At 35.7% G+C, this 18392-nt stretch overlaps 1 protein-coding gene and 1 long non-coding RNA gene across 4 annotated transcripts; one reads left to right on the top strand and one right to left on the bottom strand.

Annotated features, from left to right (window-relative positions):
• The first annotated feature begins 2 nt into the window (after positions 1-2).
• Positions 3-12182, top strand: LOC125267320. Of its 2 annotated transcripts, none has more exons than XR_007184654.1 (3): positions 3-80; positions 1827-2027; positions 11891-12182. It is a non-coding gene; the product is annotated as an uncharacterized LOC125267320 (long non-coding RNA). The 2 variants fall into 2 exon arrangements; XR_007184653.1 differs by lacking the exon at positions 11891-12182 and adding an exon at positions 9437-9587.
• Positions 1595-17482, bottom strand: LOC125267216. Of its 2 annotated transcripts, none has more exons than XM_048188666.1 (11): positions 16560-17482; positions 16011-16134; positions 13552-13727; positions 12446-12622; positions 12223-12343; positions 11955-12115; positions 10797-10943; positions 5323-5464; positions 4933-5231; positions 4788-4826; positions 1595-2157 (listed from the first exon to the last, which is right to left on the bottom strand). In XM_048188666.1, the coding sequence occupies exons 1-11, from the start codon at positions 16584-16586 to the stop codon at positions 1756-1758; spliced, it is 1815 nt and encodes a 604-aa protein (XP_048044623.1). In that variant the 5' UTR covers positions 16587-17482; the 3' UTR covers positions 1595-1755. The 2 variants fall into 2 exon arrangements, with proteins under 2 accessions (XP_048044623.1, XP_048044615.1); XM_048188658.1 differs by having other exon boundaries at positions 4933-5234; positions 16560-17479.
• Between the last annotated feature and the right edge of the window lie 910 nt (positions 17483-18392).

The following is an 18392-nucleotide window of genomic DNA, read 5'->3' as shown; positions in this document are numbered from 1 at the left end:
GGCTTAGCAGGTTGTGTCAGTCAGAGCTTCTACTCTAGGCGTTTTTTTATGGATGTCGGTGCAAGAGAGGCTTCAGTTCGGTAAATAATTGACATTCTGTCCGCTAATGATCTTCAGCATCTTTGTCATTATTCTGCACTGCGCTATATTTGGAGTTTACAACGAAAAAAAAAAATGTTTTATTACAGTAGCAGAAGCAGCTGTAGTATATACCACTGGTCGATATCAGTGTAGTAACCCTAAAAAGTGAAAAGGAGTGTGCTGTGTGCAAACGTATATATAAACTGTACTTGTAGATATATAATATTAGTGAAATAAAAGGCCACTTAAGTGCATGACATTTTAAATCATTGTTTTAATCATTTTTGTCACTTATTTTGATGTGTTGACTAACATACGAAAGCACATGCAAAGTACTTGATTGTAATTTTAACTGTAGGGACATTAGATATTACATTTAAAGTTAATATATTTAATTGTACTAAATTTCAACTTCATCATGACAAAATATATGTGACAGTTTTCAATACCAATGACATTAATATATATTTTAGTTTATCATAAATGCTTGTCAGTACATTCGTAAGTATGTATACTTTAAGTATGCTAGAGTGTACTTCTTTTTCACAAATGCTGGTAGTAACAGTAAGTAATTTAAAAACAGGTATAAAGCCTCACACAAATATATATTTATTTATAGTTCACAAAAGATTGTCAAACACAACAGAAGCAGCACAGACATATTTGATCATCCATCACAGCAGATTTTTCTAAATACTATACATTTACACCTTCACTTAAAGGATTAGTTCACTTTCAAATTAAAATTTCCTGATAATTTACTCACCCCCATGTCATCCAAGATGTCCATGTCCTTCTTTCTTCAGTCGAAAAGAAATTAAGGTTTTTGATGAAAACATTCCAGGATTTTTCTCCATATAGTGGACTTCAATGGGCACCAAACTGTTGAAGGTCAAAATTACAGTTTCAGTGCAGCTTCAAAGGGCTTTAAATGATACCAGACGAGGAATAAGGGTCTTATCTAGAGAAACCATCACACATTTTCTTAAAAAATAAATAAATAAATAAATAAATAATAAAAGTTTTAACCATAAATGCTCATCTTGAACTAGCTCTCTTCTTCTTCTTCTCTATTTGAATTCCGGCAGTGTAGACACTGCTAAATGTATTACTGCCCTCCTCAGGTCAAAGTTTGAACTAATAGTTATATACTTGCACTATCATATTGCATATAAAAATTAGTTCAAACTTTGACCTGAGGAGGGCAGTAATACACTTAGCAGTCTAATAGAGAAGAAGAGTGCTAGTTCAAGACGAGCATTTATGGTTAAAGCATATACAATTTTTTTAAAATTTTAGAAAATAAGCGATGGTTTCTCTAGATAAGACCCTTATTTCTCGTCTGGGATCGCTGTAAACTGTAATTCTGACCTTCAACCGTTTGGTGTCCATTGAAGTCCACTATAAGGAGAAAAATCCTGGAATGTTTTCATCAAAAACCTTCATTTCTTTTCGAATGACGAAAGAAAGACATGAACATCTTGGATGACATGGGGGTGAGTAAATTATCAGGAAATTTTAATTAGAAAGTGAACTAATCCTTTAATACAGACACACAAATAAAATAAATTCCAGTCAATCATTTTACTCAACCAACATGTTTAGCTTATTTGTAACACTGCCATTCATCCAGGTGATGTGAAACCTATATGAAAATACATATATACATACATCTTATTTTTTCTTTTCTTTGTTTCCCTCTTTTTTCTCTTTCTTTCCACTGCTCTTTTCCTTTCCCTTCCTAGCCTCCTTGCTGGGCTCTGCACTGTCCTGTCTATTATTCTGTTGCAGCTGAGCGGTGTGGACTCTTTGGATGAGAGAGAAGTAGTCCTCGTATGGGCTGAGTGGACTAGGCGCGTCTCCTGGGTGTGGAGACGAGGGTCTGGAGCGTCCCTGTCTGGCGGGAGACTTGTGAGGGGACTTAGACCTGGAGCGATGGTTTTTAGGTGGGTTCACATTGAGAGAGAGCGGTCTGCCAGGCTTGGGGCTGAGAGGAATGACTATAGTCTCTCCTGGTTGTCCGATTGTGAGGAAGACTTCAGGGAATGTATATGGCTGATTATTTGCTCCAAGTGTCTGAAGGAGACACAAACATTTGACATTAGACCAGGGGTTCTGAACTCTGAACTTACAACCCTAATCAAACATACATACAAAAATACATATTGTTTCAAAGCAGCTTTACAGAAAATGCATGTCAACATTACAATTTAGAGTAATCTGTTTTGAGTTGAGAACCATTAAAGGTGCCCTCGAATGAAAAATTGAATTTACCTCGGCATAGTTAAATAACAAGAGTTCAGTACATGGAAATGACATACAGTGAGTCTCACACACCATTGTTTCCTCCTTCTTGTGTAAATCTCATTTGTTTAAAAGACCTCCAAAGAACAGGCCAATCTCAACATAACACCGACTGATACGTAACAGTCGGGGTGTACGCCCCCAATATTTGCATATGCCAGCTCATCTTCCCAACATTATCATTATGTAAGGCATTAGACAAGGGCAGAACATCTGGATGTGCACAGCTGAATCAACAGACTAGGTAAGCAAGCAAGAACAATAGCGAAAAATGGCAGATGGAGCAATAATAACTGACATGATCCATGATATCATGATATTTTTAGTGATATTTGTGAATTGTCTTTCTAAATGTTTTGTTAGCATGTTGCTAATGTACTGTTAAATGTGGTTAAAGTTACCATCGTTTATTACTGTATTCACGGAGACAAGAGAGCCGTCGCTATTTTCATTATTAAACACTTGCAGTCTGTATAATTCATAAACACAACTTCATTCTTTATAAATCTCTCCAACAGTGTGTAATGTTAGCTTTAGCCACGCAGCACAGCCTCAAACTCATTCATAATCAATGTAAACAATATAACAGTATACTAATACTCACATAATCCGACGCATGCATGACGAACACTTTGTAAAGATCCATTTTGAGGGTTATATTAGCTGTGTGAACTTTGTTAGGGCACTGTTTAAGGCAAGCGAAAGCTCTGTGGGCGGAGATTTAAAGGGGCCGCAGCATAAATCGGCGCGTTTATAATGATGCCCCAAAATAGGCAGTTAAAAAAATTAATAAAAAAAAAATCTATGGGGTATTTTGAGCTGAAACTTCACAGACACATTCAGGGGACACCTTAGACTTATATTACATCTTTTAAAAACATGTTCTAGGGCACCTTTAATGTTCAGTCATGAATAAGTAACCATCTGGAACGGGGAAAACAATAATTAAGTCTAAATTTTACTTTGAGCTGCAAGATCAGCTCATGTCTAGCACTTCCTTGAAGGTGCACTAAGCTTTGCTTAAAGAAATGAACAACACTTTTGGCTTTTGGCACTAATGTAACCATGATGAAGACAGTGGCTTATAGCTATTTTATTTTATATAAAAAGTATTTTCCATACAACAGCAATTAATAGTGTAGTAAGACGGAGACAATTGTGTTCAGACCTTTAGCTTTTTCTGCCAGTACAAATCAAGTGTTGAGTAACTTGGCCTCATACTTTAAGCCCTCTGTTAAAAATTTGGGTGTTGTTTTTGATTCTGCTTTGACATTTGATAAGCAGGTAAATCCAGTATAAATCCAGTTTCTTTCAGCTATAAGACTCCTTTCCAACTTTTGCTGAGTTTGAGAGAATGCATGCCTTTATCTCATCTCGTCTAGACTACTGCAACTCAATTTATATAGGCATTAGCCAATCCAATATAAATCGCTTACAAACTATTCAAAATGCAGCTGCTAGACTTCTTAATGGCACTCGCAAATATGAAAATATCACCCCACCTTATTGTCTTTGCACTGGCTGCCAGTCTAGAGTTTTAAATTTTACTTTTTGTCTTAAATGTGTTAAATGGACTGGCACATTCTTATCTTTCTGACCTTTTGAGTATAAACACTCCAGCTGTTTAAGGTCATTGAATCAGAAACTCTTACTGATCCAGGCTGAAGAAAAAGAGTGACAAGGCTTTTGCCATTGTCGGCCCTAAATTGTGGTGAAACATAAGTAACGACAGATTTTTCTTCCATATTGTGACATACATCCGAGTGAAAAAGGTGTAAGGCAGGACTTGGTTCTATACATCACTTGTTGATTGGATTTTGAGATGTGGGTGTTGCAGAGGTGGGATTTAAGAAGATTAAATAATTTGATAAGTCCTGCATACATCACCAGAAACCAGTGTTGCCAAGTCCACCATTTTCCCCCAGAACTGGGACTTTTAAGTTGTTGCCGTGGGTAAAAATGTTTTCCGCAGGTTGATTCCCCCGTACGTACGATTTTGGTGCTCCGACATCCCAAAAACACCCCCTAGACATACAAATTCAGTGTAGAATTCGGCCGCCTGATGTAGAAAATCGTATTGGGCAATTTTTTGGGCTACTTTTGTTGCACAGACCTGGCAACCCTGCCAAAGAGACGTCTGTTGTTTTTTACCAGAAAATTGAGTTATGACATTTTGATTAAACATTATGATGTAAACAAAATTACAAATCAAACATACATAAATGAATCATTCACAATAAGATCAATAAATGCATTTGGAAAATAGATAGGGTAAATTTTAATTTCATGCTGACTTTGTGTAATTTGCAGGCACTAAATTGTTTCACACTTTTAATGTGTACTTTTCACTAAATATTCTTTCATTCTGATAAACGAGTCTTGTGGTCATTTACTGTACTTACCTGATGTGGAGGGAAGCACATGGAAATCTGAAATGTTATCTGTAAAACGAAAACGTGCTGACTATTAATATCAACCACTTCAGCTTAATTTTCTGGAATCAAAAGCAAAAATAGATGCAGTACATGCTAAAAAAAAATCCCTCACCTGCGCAGACCTGTCATCGTACTGTAATCCCTCCTTATCTGACACTGGGCAAAATGAGGCCGATCTGGAGGGAGGCCTGCCGGGTATGTCTGATTCATAGACAGTCAGAGTGGGAGAGGAAGGACTGGAACAAATTTTCTTCGGTGGAGCAGGTGATGCCGGGGTCAGCATGATTTGAGGGGCTACTTTATTTTTCTCTCTCGGCTGGAGGCCTGGCAATGTGTTAAGTGTCGCGCGTTGATCATCCAAGTGTCCTCTTTGAAAGTCAGTCACTAGTTTGAAAAACTGCTCAGGATCTTCTGCTGCATGCAACAAGCCAGTACAGTGAAAGTCTGAATTACAGTGATTCGGTCATTAATAATCATAATTATCAGAGGAGACTTCAGTTACCTGTGGGATTAGCATTTGGGTTCTTCGGAGAGGGAGAAGTCTTTTTAAAGGGTTCAAATGAGCACCGCTGGTCATCCATTCGCCCTTGCTGTGCATGATGCACCAGGGCAAAAAACTGGTCCTCATCAATACTATTTTGTACCTGATTCAGAGAAAGAAAACACTATTTGAATCAATGCGAATTTATGATTTTCAGGGGCATTCTACTTTTACCAGAAATATTTAGCTACCATATGAAGTCTGCGGTAACTGACAGCATATCACAGACTTGTTTTGAACCCAGAACATTTCTTTATGCATTTTTTATATCCTTATGTTAAATATATATAATATTATACAACAACGATGTTCTAAAAATGGAAAAGTTTTTCCTTTGCGTTTTTTGCATACAGATGACAACATTGTCAAAACTATCCCCATTCACACCGATCTGAGAAAATGACTAAAAGCTGTATTATGGCCAGTAGTTGCCGATGTCACTTTGTAATACGCATGACATAACACTTTACGTGTTTTTGTAGTTTACATGGGAGAAGTTGCATTTTGAAACCTGTTTTCAAAAGTTTGCATTTTCAGACCCCCGTTGTCATGTAAATGAAGGCCAAAATGCATTTAAAAAAATGGCAGCGGCTATTTACACTAAGTGCAAATAGCGATAGATGCTATTTACATTAAAGGGATAGTTCACCCAAAAATGAAAATTTGATGTTTATCTGCTTACCCCCAGAAGCATCCAAGATGTAGGTGTCTTTGTTTCTTCAGTAGAACACAAATGATGATTTTTAACTGCAACCGTTGCCGTCTGTCAGTGGTATAATGCAAGTCAGCGGGAACTTGGACTATGAGAGTAAATAAAACACGACAGACAAATCCAAATTAAACCTCGTGACGACACATTGATGTCTTAAGACACGAAACGATGGGTTTGTGCGAGAAACCGAACAGTATTTATATCATTTTTTACCTCTAATACACCACTATGTTCAACGCCATTCATCACTCGATTCGTTTGGTCTGATCGCGCTCTGACAGCGGCAGTGATGTCTAGCACTCATTGAAGTATATGCGCGAGACATCACTGCCGCTGTCAGAGCGCGATCAGACCAAACGAATCGAGTGATGAATGCAGTTGGACATAGTGGTGTATTAGAGGTAAAAAATGATATAAATACTGTTCGGTTTCTCGCACAAACCGATCGTTTCGTGTCTTAGGACATCAATGTGTCGTCACGAGCCGCAGGGTTTAATTTGGACTTGTCTATGCAAGTTTTATTTACTGTTATTGTAGAAGTTCCCATCCACTACCATTATTTGACTGACAGACCGCAACGGTTGGAGTTAAAAATCATCATTTGTGTTCTACTGAAGAAACAAATTCACCTACATCTTGGATGCGCTGGGGGTAAGCAGATAAACATCAAATTTTCATTTTTGGGTGAACTATCCCTTTAAGTGAAAATACCATATTTTCTTGGCAATCGCTGCTATCTATATTTTATTTTGGCAGATACTATTTGCATCTCAGTATTTTTTTACATTAACATGATGCAATAAATATCATAGAATGTAAATCAGGGCTTGTCAACTGGCGGCCTGCGGGCCAAATCCGGCCCACGGCACCCCAATCTCCCTCCTTCTCTTTTTCTGGCGGTGCGGTTAAATTTGGTTAGCTACGTGGCCGCAATGGCACCTGCAGCTGTATGGCTATATACGTACTGTTTGTACCATGCACGCTCCTCCGACTGACCTGAGAAACATTTTCCATGCGAATATTTCAGCAGTTATTATGTGTGTCCCGTATTTCTGTCGACTGAACCAGCGATACCTATCATTCGTGAATTAATCATTCTTTTGTCTCGGTTCTTTCTTGTCCATGAATTGGCCAAACACACTTGCATAACGATCTGAAACGCTTAGGATTCGTTCGGACCGCTCTGTCACTGAATCATCTGAAGTTGTTTCTCGGTCAGTAACAACAAATGGGTCATTCCACGAAATCGGTGCCTTTTGCGTCCCTAAGAAATAACCAGACATAGAAGTACTATAACAGCAAATAATACTGTGCATTGTTTTATCAATATTACACCAAAGTAAAGTCAATTAAATATTATTTTAAATAATTAAAATTGCATTTATTCTCATAAGGGTAAGGTTTTTGGCCTGTCCCTTGCTATGATTGTTCTTTTTCAGCAGGACTTTTAATTTACAAATTGAATGCAAAGTGATACAAAAAATCACTTTTGCATATTGTTCCAAGTATAGTCTTATTGTCAAGCAATGTTTTAGCATAAGTATACATTATTTTTTATAAAATATATATCATTTTATCGGTGTCCCCTATTTCATGTCAGCCCTGTTACCCTCACCAAAGAACCCTGTATAAATAATGGTACATTCTAGTGACATCACTTCCAGGAAGTTACATCATCTCTAAACCAGGTTGCCAACAGATCAAATAAAAATAAGTTTTTCTCTCTCTTCTATAATTTTCTATTTTTGATGATTTATGAGGTTTGACTGAGGGGGGATATCATGCAATGTCAAACCTGTTACCATTTTTGAAGTATACATTTAAACACTTATTTATTTAATGTAACATAATTATTATCTCCAAGTAATATCCCTTTAAAGTGTACAAAATGTGTTTTTGTGATCTGGTCCGTAAGCTAGCAAATGGCAAATTAGCTTGAAATTGTCAAACCTGTTACCGTCAACCCTGTTACTTTTTAGGGTAACAGGTCATGACATGTGGGTAACAGGGATGACAATCACCTTGTCCTCTCTGTATTTAACATTTATCTGTGTCAAATGCAAACATTTTAAAAGGTCATCTCAGGTTATTGAAATGTCTCTATTATTGTTGTCTATATCATTCAGTGTGGGTTGCATATGAGCATCAGTTACATTTTTAGTTAGTATTTGTAGTATTGTTAGTATTACAGAACAAATGGCGCTGTTTTCATTTGTTTCACAAGCTTGCTTTAAACTGCACAGTACGGCCCAGTGGATAATGGAACGAAAGCTTAAAGGAACTGTGTTTATTCCTGGTGTGGTGCCGAATTCCTACCCCTGCCAAATTATTTCCCCCCAGAGTATTGGTAGGTTTAGGATTAGGTGTGGGGGAGGGGTTAGGATTAGGGGTGGGGTTAGGATTAGGCAATCAGAATGCGACTTCAACGAGGGGGGTAATAATTTGGCAGGGAGTAGAAATTCGGCACAAAACCGGTCACCATTATTAAACAGCGTTGCGACATCTAGTGAGAAGCATTTCAGTTCGACACACAATATATTTATATTGAAAATTATGTTATAGTCATTTATATTGCAATATATTTATTAGATGGGTAGGGGAATATATAATTCATGTCTTTGTTGAGGTATAGTTTGCACCTGTGTTTAGGCATTTTTTATAGGCCTATACAACATATCATAATATAATATCATTTGACAGTTTTATTGAGTAGCCATGTATGGTTTTACCTGTGGTTACCAAGTCTCACTGTGAGAATATTTTCAGTTAAGCCTAATAAATAATAATAACAATAACTAATAATTAATAAAAAAAATTCCCAAGAATACCAATTAAACACTCGCTCGCAGTTTATTTCCGCTTTTAGAACATTATTTTAATTTTTATTGAAAATAAATGCGAGCTTGGCAAAAGGCGGATTTGAACACGCGTCGATCGTGTTAAAAGCCTGGTCTGCAAGCTGTACTCTTTACTGCTGCACCACTGAAGACATTGAATTCCATGCAGGTTTTTAAAACTTGAGTTGCCCAACCAGACATTGGTAGGCGGAGCTAGTGCAAATAGTGTTTGCCAACAAGGGATGCTATTTCCACTTAGTGTAAATATACACTCAGTAAAAAAAATACTGGTGTTAGTTGAAAACTGTGTTGTGTAAACATAATATAATATCAAGATTTGCTACTGTCATGATCACCAGCTGCCTTGATAGTCACCAGAGGGCGCTCCAGACTATTGTCATTCCCTCACAAAATGCACTGCCAGGACTCATTACCTCTGCCTATATAAGCCTAGTTCATTTTGTCATGCATTGCAAAGTCTTGTAATTGTTACTTCAGCAATTCTTAGCACTCTTCTGGTTTTCAGGTTCATGGTTTTGAACTCCTGTTTCCATGGATTTACCTGTTTTGGACTTTTGGACTGTTTTGGATTTTCTTCCCTGTGTTTTCAACCCTAGCCTGTTTTATGGATCGGATTATGATTATGGATTTACCTTGAATAAACTGCATTTCCTCAACCTTTCTGTCTCCGAGCAATTTGTGATAGCTACACTTTTGGACTTCATATTAAGGGGCCATTTACATGACACCGTTTTCAACTAAAAAGTGAAAACTTTTTATGCATTTTTGCCATTCATTTAAACATCATTTTGGGGGCCTGACAATGCAAACTTTCAAAAACAGGTTTCAAAGTGCAAGTTTTTTTAAAATGATACTGTTATCATCTCCATGTAAACAACAAAAACATGAATTTGTGAAAATGGTAACGTCATGCATATGTGTGTTATGACATTGCCAACTACTGGTCTGGCATGATGTTTTCATGGATCCGTGTGATCAAGGAATGTTGTCGTCTGACCGCAAAACTTTTAAAAAACCAAAAAGAAAAACTTCTCTGTTTTCAGTACATCAATGTCGTGTAAACGTACCCTAAATATTGTGTGAACTAATCTGAGAGCTACAGGTCATTACAAAGACAAATTTTTTACAAACTTTAAAAAATATATACAATTTGAAATATTAATTGTTAATAAAAGTATGTGAATATTAATAAAAGTATGTGAACCACTTGCAGAATCTGTGAAAATGTGAATAATTTTAACAAAATAAAGGAGATCATACAAAATGCATGTTATTTTTTATTTAGTACTGTCCTGAGTAAGATATTTTACATAAACATTGTTTACAAGACAAAAACAATATCTGAATTTATTAAAATAACCCCATTCATAAGTATGTGAACCACTGATTCTTAATACTGCGTGTGGTTACCTGATGATCTATGACTGTTTTTATGTTTTGTGATGGTTGTTCATGAGTCTCTTGTTTGTCCTGAGCAGTTAAACTGAGCTCTGTTCTTCAGAAAAATCCTCCAGGTCCTGCAGATTCATCAGTTTTCCAGCATCTTTTGCTTATTTGAACCCTTTACAACAGTGACTGAATGATTTTGAGATCCGTCTTTTCACACTGAGGACAATTGAGGGACTCAAACAGTATTAAGAATCAGTGGTTCACATACTTATGAATGGGGTTATTTTAATAAATTCAGCTATTTTTTGACTATATGTAAACATCTTTTATGTAAAATATCTTACTCAGGACAGTACTAAACAAAAAATAACATGCATTTTGTATTTCCTTTTAAATAATTTGTTAAAATTATTCACATTTTCACAGATTCTGCAAGTGGTTCACATACTTTTTCTTGCAACTGTATATTGGCTCACCTCAGAGGAAGGACTGAATGATCCTGATCTCCTGGAAGATGGAGGGTTAGTCGGCAATACGGGTTGAGAATGAGACTTCCTTGGGGGTGCGGGAGTCCCCAGCTGGATTTTGGGAGCAGAACAGCGCTGATCATCTATCCGAGAGCCCTGACAAAGACAAAATAATATAAATAATACATTGTTATCACAGAGTGCTTTTAAATTAATGATATTCTGTCCAGGTTTCTGTGCATGTACCAATTATGGAAACAGGAGAGCGCTAGTAAATGTTGATTAAGATCTTAAAATAAGCCCTTTTTTGCTGGCCTATATTTGGGCTCTTGCCCTTGTTAGAGCTGCACATAGTCTCACAAATTTATCTCAAAGGGGTCATTTCATTACACTTTCATTCTGAAAACATTCTGTATCTTTTTTAAAGGTTCTCCCCGTAAATAAATAAATATATATATGTATGTATATATTTATTGGTATTAAGCTGCATAAATAAGGACAGATTAATACATTAACACTCTACATTTCATTTTTTATAGGGTTAGTTCACCCAAAAATGCCATCAGATTTCATCAAAAATATCTTAATTTGTGTTCCAAAGATGAATGAAGGTCTTACGGGTGTGGAATAGCATGAGGGTGAGTAATAAATGACAGAATTTTCATTTTTGGGTGAACTAACCCTTTAATGTTTTTGGAAAAAAGTCTCTTATGCTGACCAAGGCTGCATTTATTTGATCAAAAATGCAGTAAAAATATTAATATTGTGAAATGTTATTACAATTAACTGTTTTCTATTTGAATGTATGTTAAAATGTAATTTATTTCTTGACCAAAGCTGAATTTTCATCGTTACTCCAGTCTTCAGTGTCACATGATCGTTCAGAAATCATTCTGATTTGATGATTTTAATGATGATTTATTATCATTATCAATGTTGAAAACAGTTGTGCTGCTTTTTTCAGGATTCTTTGATGAATAGAAAGTTCAGGAGAACAGCATTTATTTGAAACCGAAATCTTTTGTAACATTATAAATGTCTTTACTGACACTTTTGATCAATTTAATGCATCCATGCTTAATAAAAGCAATCATTTCTTTCAGACTGTGGAACAGTAGTGTATAACCTTTTGATATGATGAAGGCCACATCTCAAAGCATTACACACCTGCATTCTGGAGACCATGTTGAAGAGCTGATCCGAATCCTGATCAGTCATACCAGAAGGTGCTTGTTTTCCTGGCAACAGGTTTAACGTCGCCCGCTGATCATCAAATCGCCGGTTTTGGGTGTTAGAAATGAGTTTAAAAAAATTCTCGATATCTTGATCTGTTTAGAAGGTGTATAAAAGCATGCACAAGTAAAGAAACTTCACTGATTGGATTGCTTTTTAAGGCATTTGTTGAATAAAAGCAACTTTATTATTACAGACTAACCTGCCTGGCTGTTATCCATACTTTTGGGTGAAGGCGATAAGGGGTTAATCGAGCAGCGCTGTTCATCCATACGTCCACATTGTGCTTGACTAACTAGAGAAAACAGCTGGTCCTGCTCATGCTGATGAATTAAGAACAAGAATAACAGGCTTTTGTACTTTATTAGTAGGAAGTTTTGAGAAAAAAAGTATGAGGCCACTGTAAATATAGCATTCATACTCACTTGAAAACTTTCCATTCTGTCCTTGTCTGATATGGGGTTGAATGAGGCTGATCTGGTTTTGAGCGTGTTATAAGTGTCTGAATCAGCAGAAGGTTGAGGACTGAAGCTTGCTCTTCTCACAGAGTCTTGGGCCCCAGGGGTCAGGGTGTTTTTTGGAGTGTTGCGTTTCCTGAAACTCTACATTGAAGAAAAGGTCATTTTTGGATTTACTTGAAAAATGCTAGGAAACAATAGGCTATTCAGTTGCATTTAATTTTACAGTATGTGCTGTACTTAGGAAAGTACTGGTAATATAAGGTATCTACATAATATAAGGTTATGTTTTAGGGCTAGATTCAGGGCAGAACAGGACTAAAAGTTTATTTTTAAAATAAAATGCCACTCAATTTTCATTCAGAAATTGCTAGTAAATTTCACAAATAATTACAAAGAAATGGCAAGTAACAGTTGTCTGGCTATCACCAGACCAAGCTCAATTTAAAACTGAACCTTGGTCTGGGGAGTCTGTATGTATTTTCTACTGCACAAGAGGCGTGATCAACGAGCATTATTCACCAACTGGATAGTCCTTCAACCAATCAGATCAACGATCCAGGTGATGTACTTTGCAGAGCGACGCAAAAACTCCAGACAGGTTTAGTTTGTATTGGTTTGTAGCATTGATCAGCGGTTTGCAGAAGCAGCAATGGCATCGAGCGATTTTTGCAGGTTGTGCAAAAAAAAAAACATGAAAGTGAGTGGTATTTACACCCACTCGAGCGATTTGTTTGCTAAACTAAAGAAGTCATTCAGCATCGACAGTCGTGCTTGCCGTCGCTTCTCTATCGTTATCGTGTTATACCCGTCAATAGCGAGCAAGGTGGACAAGCCAGTCTGTGATTGGTTCCCGCAAAAGTGTAACAGAAGCAGTAGAAATGAATGTACGGGTTGCCGGGCAAAATCAAATCGCCGGCAGATCAGGCTGGGTTTACCCAGTCTAAAGTAACAGTGAAGTAAATGTGAAATTTTGAAATAGAAAGACTAAAACAGTATTTTCTTGTACAAAATGTTCCAGTAAACTTTGTTTTAGTAATCAGATGTCCTCCAAAGTTCATTGGAAAACTCACATGAGCTCTGCTGACCATGTTGCAAAACTGATCAAAGTTTGTCTTCAGTACATTTCCGTCTTTCGGATCTCTGATGGTGAATGCCTCCATCCCTGGCAACGCATTAAGCGTCACTCGTTGGTCATCTAATCGTTGGCTCTGACTGTTGACCAGGAACTGGAAAAAATCATCGGCATCTGGCGCAGTGCCGTCCAAAGAGACACAAACATGTAAATGATACTAAAGACATGCACTGGTCAGTTCTTAAATTTTTGGCTATTTTTGCTTCCATAAAATGATTTCATTCAGACTAGTGAAAAGAAAACATCCGAAATATATATTTAAGTGTTCATTGTTACACTTTACCCACCCAACACCAGACGTCATTTTGATGTGTTTTTTTTAGGCTAAATCAAGTCGGCCCGTCATGGCCTTCATTTAGCCCAAAAATAGATGTTGAAAATTGGGCTTTGTTAGGTCCGTCTGATTTGGTCCATATTTAGCCCAAAAATAGACATTGAAAATCTATTTGCATCAGTACATTTCAATTACTGTACAAATCTTTAAAGGCCATTTTCTCAAAATGAGTTTTTTTCTCCTGAAATCAGAAATCTGCACTTCAGCAGCACTTATATCATACATTACATAGGCCTACATCAAACTTTGATTCTTTTTCAAAACTTTTGCTTATGCTCGCAAAACATTTGCATACCCTTTGCAAAGATATTTGCGTTCATTCGCAAATTTTTGCGCCAAACCAATTGTGAGTAATTGTAATTTATAGTAATATAATATAGAGTAATAAGTAATTTTGCATTCGCTGGGAAAAATTGCCTTCCCCCGAGAAACTTTCTGTTCGTTCACAAACTTTTGCATTCTCTCGATATTTGTGTTCGTTTGCAAAGATATTTGCATTCACTCGCAAACTTTTGCATTCAAAGATATTTGTGTTCACTTGCAAAATATTTGTTCACCCGAGAAACTTTGCATTCACTTGCAAAGAACACAAAATTTTTGCGAGCGAATAGAACGTTTCTTGAGTGAACGCAAACGCATTGAGATATACATTTTTCCTACTATCTCATATGTTTTTTTTTATCTCATATCATTGTATACGCTCATAAAATGTTTGCATTTCCCTCTGAAACTTTGCATTTGCTTGCAAAGAACACAAAGTTTCTAGGGGGAACACAAAACGCTTGCATGAGAACGCGAAGTTTCGCGGGGAACGAAAAACTTTTGCGAACAAATGCAAAGTTTCTTGGTGGAACTCAAAACTTTTGCAAGAGAAAGTAAAAGCATTAAAATAATTTTTTTTCTCTCATCCCATAATTGTTCCTCCACCATGTCCGTTTAAGTATGGAGCTAGAAATATGACAAAATGATCTGAATTTGAATAGTGTAAATTTGAATTATTGACAAGTGTTGAATATTGAGTGCCATTTTATATAGATTTGAATTAGAATTTTTTAAACTTGAATCCTGGACATTTGATATTTAACAAAACTGAATTTTTTTTTATGGCATAATTTTCTACATATGTATTTTCAAACAGCGTATTTTTTTGTTCTGAATTCTTAGACTGCAAATATTCACTTCTTAAAAATACAGTTTCAAGTTTTCAACATCAATAACAAATTCGAAACACCAAATTCAATATTCTAAAATTCAAGATTCGTACTGAAAGTAGGTCAGAGATCCAACTTCCGGGTTCCACAACGAAGAGTAGAGGATCTCGGAAAAGTCGAACGTTGCATTTTACAAAGCCAATTACAGAGCAGCAATAATTCTCAGCATGCCAGATATTTATCTCTGGGGGTCTCTGCTACACCTCTTTGTTTTAGTAAAAAAGTATATTTAGTATGGAAGTGATTAGTATGCGTAACAGTCACACATAACTCTATAATTACTATATTTCTGTTGCATTCTGTTATCGAAGTTGGATGTTAGGCTATTTCACTCATTGGCGTTTTCAGCTCAAGAACGTCAGTTTTTAATTTCAAATGTCCAGGATTCAAGTTTAAAAAATTCTAATTCAAATCTATATGAAAAGGCACTTAAAATTCACTTCTGTTAAATGACACTTGTCAATAATTCAAATTTACACAATTCAAATTCAGATCATTTTGTCATATTTCTAGCTCCATATTTAAGGGCTCTGTAAGAAGCTCCATAAAAATAAAAAAAAAGATATCAAAATCCCCTCTGTAAAAACCATTGAATCTAATCTGTCAACAAAACGAAACAAGAAATTTGAATCTGGCTTTATCCAACGTTCATATATCTGATCTGGAAATATATGTGAAGCAGTTCATATTTATTCAAAAATGTAAACATTTCAGAAAACTTGAAACAGGCTACAAAGCATTTGTTAATGTACTGTGATTAATCAACTGTGTAAATATTGTGATGTCTATTAATTTTTTTAAATTACTTTTTGTTTTTTAATTACCATTACCAAATTTACAAAGACATCTGACCTGGGCTGTTGGCATGAACTTGTTTAGGTGTTGTTGGACCCAATGTGCAGCGCTGTTCATCTATTCTTCCACGCTGAGCGCTACTAATGATGGAAAACAGCTGATCCTGTTCGGCTGAAATTTGCTGTGAAGACAAAACATTTGAATCAATTTTAACATTCTTAACAGGTTGTAGTAAACATACATTGCTAACACTTTACAATAAGGTTTCATTAGATAACATTAGTTTTAGTTGACATGAACTAATAATGAACTGCTCTTCTACAGCATTTATTAATCTTAGTTAATGTTCATTTCAACATTTACTAATAGATTAAAATCAAATGTTGTATTTGTTAACCTTAGTTGATGAACTAACATGAACTGCTGCATTTTATTAACTAACAAAGACTAATACTGTACTGTTCATGTTAGTTAATACATTAACAAATGTTAACAAATGAGACCTTTTGTAAAGTGTTACTCATACGTTAGTAATGATTCATATCAATAAAGTAATAATAAACTAGCAGAGGTGTGAAAAGTTTAGAAATGTAAAATATGAAATACCTCCATATTGTCCACCGCAGATGTCATCTCCTAAAATCTTCATCTGGATATTCTTCTTATTAAGATAGAAATATCAACGCATACTTCCTTAAAACAAGTATAAACATTTCAGTCATAGTGCAAAGTAGTACTTGTGTGCAAACTTGCGAGCCAGCTTCTCTCTCCAGACTGAAGTGAAGCTCTCCGAGGATGGATGGATGGATGGAGTGCTTTTAGAAGGTCTTAAGCTTTGAATATAAACCCACACCCATTAGGAAACCTAGACGGGGGCAGTCTTTAATCCCAGATAAAAACAGTTAATCCTCTCTATCATGCAGCGATGATCTTTCATCATGAGAGACGACAATTATTTGAGCGATGACATCAGTATCTCTCAACAGAGACCTCCTGACAGTGTTTAGGTTGATAACTATGGAACCGATTAATGGATTTCTGAAAACCTGCAGACTATAGGCTTAAACAAGCAGAGAATGATTCTGTTCAGGGTCAAAGACAAACACATGAATGGACATACAGGGAGAGTGGATCTCTATAGAGGAAATTCAACCAGAGATGAGCTACAAGTGCAGCTGTACAGAATAGGATGTGAAATGAATTATTATTTAACAAATGGTCAGTGAAATGAAGTACTTAACTTTCAGTGAAAATACTAATGGTCAGCCTCAAGTCGAACTACAGTATTTTTTTAACCATGTTAACATTGGGACATGTCTAAATTCAGTTTAAAACTCTTATTTGTGTGATTTTACGTTAGTAGTAAAGATAAATAAAACTAATAAAAAAGCTAGAATGGGTAAAGTTGCAAGCAACATGGTCAAACAATTCAAATGTGGTTGGTAAGATTTTGTTATGCCAACCATGAATGCATTTAATTGCTGTGTAAAATAAAGTAAAATGGAACTATTGTGAAATATTATTACAATTTAAAACAGCTGTTTTCTATTAAAATGTATTTTAAAATGTAATTTATTCCTGTGATGGTAAAGCATTACTCCAGTCTTCAGTGTCACATGATCCTTCAGAAATCATCTAATATGAAGAAACATTTGTGCTGCTTAATATTTTTGTGGAAACTATGATACACTTTTTCAGGATTCTTTGATGAATAGACAGTTTATAAAACAGAATTTCTATTTATGTTTGCACTTTTGAACTTTATTTAATGCATCCTTGCTGAATAAAAGTATTAATTTCTTCATAAAAATCCAAAAATCCAACAGACAGCAAAATAAAACTTGTTATACTCAAGCACTGTTGGGGAAGGTTACTTTTAAAAGTAATGTGTCACAATATTGCATTACTCCCTTAAATGTAACTAATTGCAGTACTAATTGCATACTTTTTATGTAACGTAATGTGCTGCATTACTTTTGCGTTACTTTTTCTCATCTGGGCTGGGCTTTGCTTGTTTGTTTTTTAATTAAAAAGGCAAATGTAAATATCTATTTTTGGCAAATGTATAGGCCCTTTAAAACAGTGAAATGAAAAAGCCTCAGGCTGAACAAGCAACAAAGACATTGGTTAATAAAGTGACATTAAATACATAAAGTGTTATTTGACATATTTAACTATTACTGGTTTGCATAATATTTGGAGTTTGAATTTCAGTTTTTATTCATTTTGAGGAATACTGAGTGCAAATGAGATGAGTAAATCATGCTCACATTTAGTCTAGAACTACAATAATCATCATGTTTACACACAACACCTCTGTGCTTACTCCCAATTTCTCTCAACATGGGGTCAGGAAAGCTGTCAGTCAATAAATGGGAAAACAAAGTTACTTGCATTACTTATTTGAAAAAGTAACTTAAAATGTGTCACTTGTTACTT

Source organism: Megalobrama amblycephala, linkage group LG1 (genome assembly GCF_018812025.1).
Source record: "Megalobrama amblycephala isolate DHTTF-2021 linkage group LG1, ASM1881202v1, whole genome shotgun sequence".
Classification (NCBI taxonomy): Eukaryota; Metazoa; Chordata; class Actinopteri; order Cypriniformes; family Xenocyprididae; genus Megalobrama; species Megalobrama amblycephala.
The sequence above is the reverse complement of the archived record's forward strand: the minus strand, read 5'-3'. Positions and strand labels throughout refer to the sequence as shown.